General features: G+C 58.2%; 1 protein-coding gene across 1 annotated transcript in view; it reads left to right on the plus strand.

The window, feature by feature from the left end:
* The window catches only part of SF3B4 (splicing factor 3b subunit 4), a gene marked incomplete at its 5' end in the record, with an annotated part of 4,194 nt that overhangs the window by 1,536 nt on the left and 618 nt on the right, over nt 1–2,040 (plus strand). The window contains 2 exons of the mRNA XM_019472026.1: nt 9–18; nt 1,472–1,666. Coding sequence (XP_019327571.1) covers nt 9–18; nt 1,472–1,666 — 205 coding nt within the window. The remainder of the gene's footprint in view (nt 1–8; nt 19–1,471; nt 1,667–2,040) is intronic.

Below are 2,040 nucleotides of genomic sequence, written 5' to 3' on the forward strand. Positions count from 1 at the left end.
GCGGGATGCACCATCCAGGTAAGCATCGGATGGGTATCGGGTTTGGGAAACGTCGCTCGTCTTCTACTTCTGGGGGGTGGGCTTGGGTAAATCGCCCCCTCCTCCTTCTTCCCTGAGGTTCCCCTTCTGTAAAATGGGGAGAAACCTGTTGCCATCCTCTGTAAGGGGCTGAACGCGGCGTCTTTCCCCGAGACGTTGCTCTCTGCAGCGCTGGGTGAAGAAAAGGCAGGGTCTGCGTAGAGGCGAGCACGTCACGTCAGCGGCGCCGCGCCTGGTTTCTGGGTTTCTCTCCTGGATGTTCTAAAACGGGTTTAAAAAAAATAGCCTGGAGCGGGGCCCAGCGGGATTTATGAAGCGGTCTGGTTATTTAGGAAGCGCTGCCCTTCCGGGAGGCATCCAGGCGGGTCGAGACGTTAGTTTCCTCGAGGTGGGAAGGTGCGGGACGTGGGAAGGCAGGGTCTGTTGCGACGCGGGCTTTTAAGGTCTCGGGCGCTGTTCTGGCTGGGAGGATGTTAACGAGACTCCAAGTCTTCGTCATTTTTCTCTGGTGTAAATTAATACGTTAAGTGTGAACCTTCTTAGCGCAGTCTGCGGCTCTGCCAGGCAGGAGCTAATTCAAGACACGAGAACAAAATGTCTCTTTGATTTCCTTCCATTTTTAGCCCTGTAGTACTGGGGAGTGAGCAGCGTGTACATCTAGACTCTGGTTTCAAATGCAAAAATTAAGTGAACTTCGCAATTTAATTTTTTTTGTGTGTGTGTTTTTAATCCTGCCTGCTCTAAAACGACCCCTGCAGTGAGACGCGCTCCCGCGCTGGCTGATTAGGGCGCTTTGTGTGATCGCGGCTCTGGCCGTGTGAGCGACCAGATGGCTGCTGCTTGTCCCCAGTTACGAGCTGGCTTTTCGGGCTTTAGAGTGGCCAATTACGCACGGCGAAGGAAAGCCTGACCGAGCGCTTCCACGCCGCCTGCCCTGTGGAGCCGCGCCAGGCTCTTGGGTTTCCGATAAGGAAGACAGAATCCGTGTTTGGTTTTTTTAAAGGGATAAAATAAGAGAATAATACAAAAAAATAGATTTGGAGGGAGACCCGGGCCGCTCCTGCTCAGGGCAGGGCAAGCTTCAAAGTCGGGTTGCTCAGGGGCTTGTCCAAAATCTCCAAGGGTGGTGATTTCTCTCCGAGCCCCCGTCCCAGGGCTGCACCACGCTCGCTGTCACGTCTTTCTCGCCCCTGCCACCGCTTAACGTCCAAGCAGCGTTTCCTGTGCCGCAGCCTGTTCCTGTTGCCCCTTGTGGGCGAACTTTGCGCTTTCTCCTCTTTAACCTCCCTTTTGGTAGCAGAACCCCCTTTGCAGACCTGACGTCGTAACCGTACAGCTGGATTTAGTGCCCCTCTGGGCCGCAGGGGGCCGGAGCTGCCGTGCCGAGCGGCTGCCCTCGCTGCGAACGTCCCTTGACTCATTATTCCCCCAGGAATGCCTCCCATGCAAGTCCACCACGGGCCGCCCGGGATGGGCCAGCATCACCCAGGACCACCGGGTTCCGGAGGCCAGCCTCCCCCACGGCCCCCACCTGGCATGCCACACCCTGGACCCCCACCCATGGGTATGCCACCCCGAGGACCTCATTTCGGGTCGCCCATGGGTAAGTGGGTGCCTGCAAGAGGCGGTATGTGTTCTTTTCTATCGATCGTACACACTTTATTGAGTTCAGCGCTTGCTTCGGCCCCGCGCCCTCCCTCGTTCCTAGCTTAACGGGGACGGGAAGGAGGCGATGTCGCAGCCTCCCCGCGGAGAGGTGTCTTGGAGCAAGACCTGGCAGCTGCGAGCTGCTAAGCCAGGGTCTCCCGGGGCTTTCCTCGTGTCCGTCGCGGTGTGGGGCTCTGCCGCTGTCTGGTGATTTCCCCCCGTCTCTTACGTCGGGATATCAACTGGGCTTTGCCGACAGGGAGGGTTCCTGAGACCTGTCGCGTCCACCAGCTGTGGGGGGGGGGTGTCCGAGGAGAGACCCATTGGCCGGGACCTGCTGGGGGGGGAGGGGGG

This window comes from Aptenodytes forsteri, unplaced genomic scaffold (assembly GCF_000699145.1).
Source record: "Aptenodytes forsteri isolate BGI_AS27 unplaced genomic scaffold, ASM69914v1 Scaffold419, whole genome shotgun sequence".
Lineage (NCBI taxonomy): Eukaryota > Metazoa > Chordata > Aves > Sphenisciformes > Spheniscidae > Aptenodytes > Aptenodytes forsteri.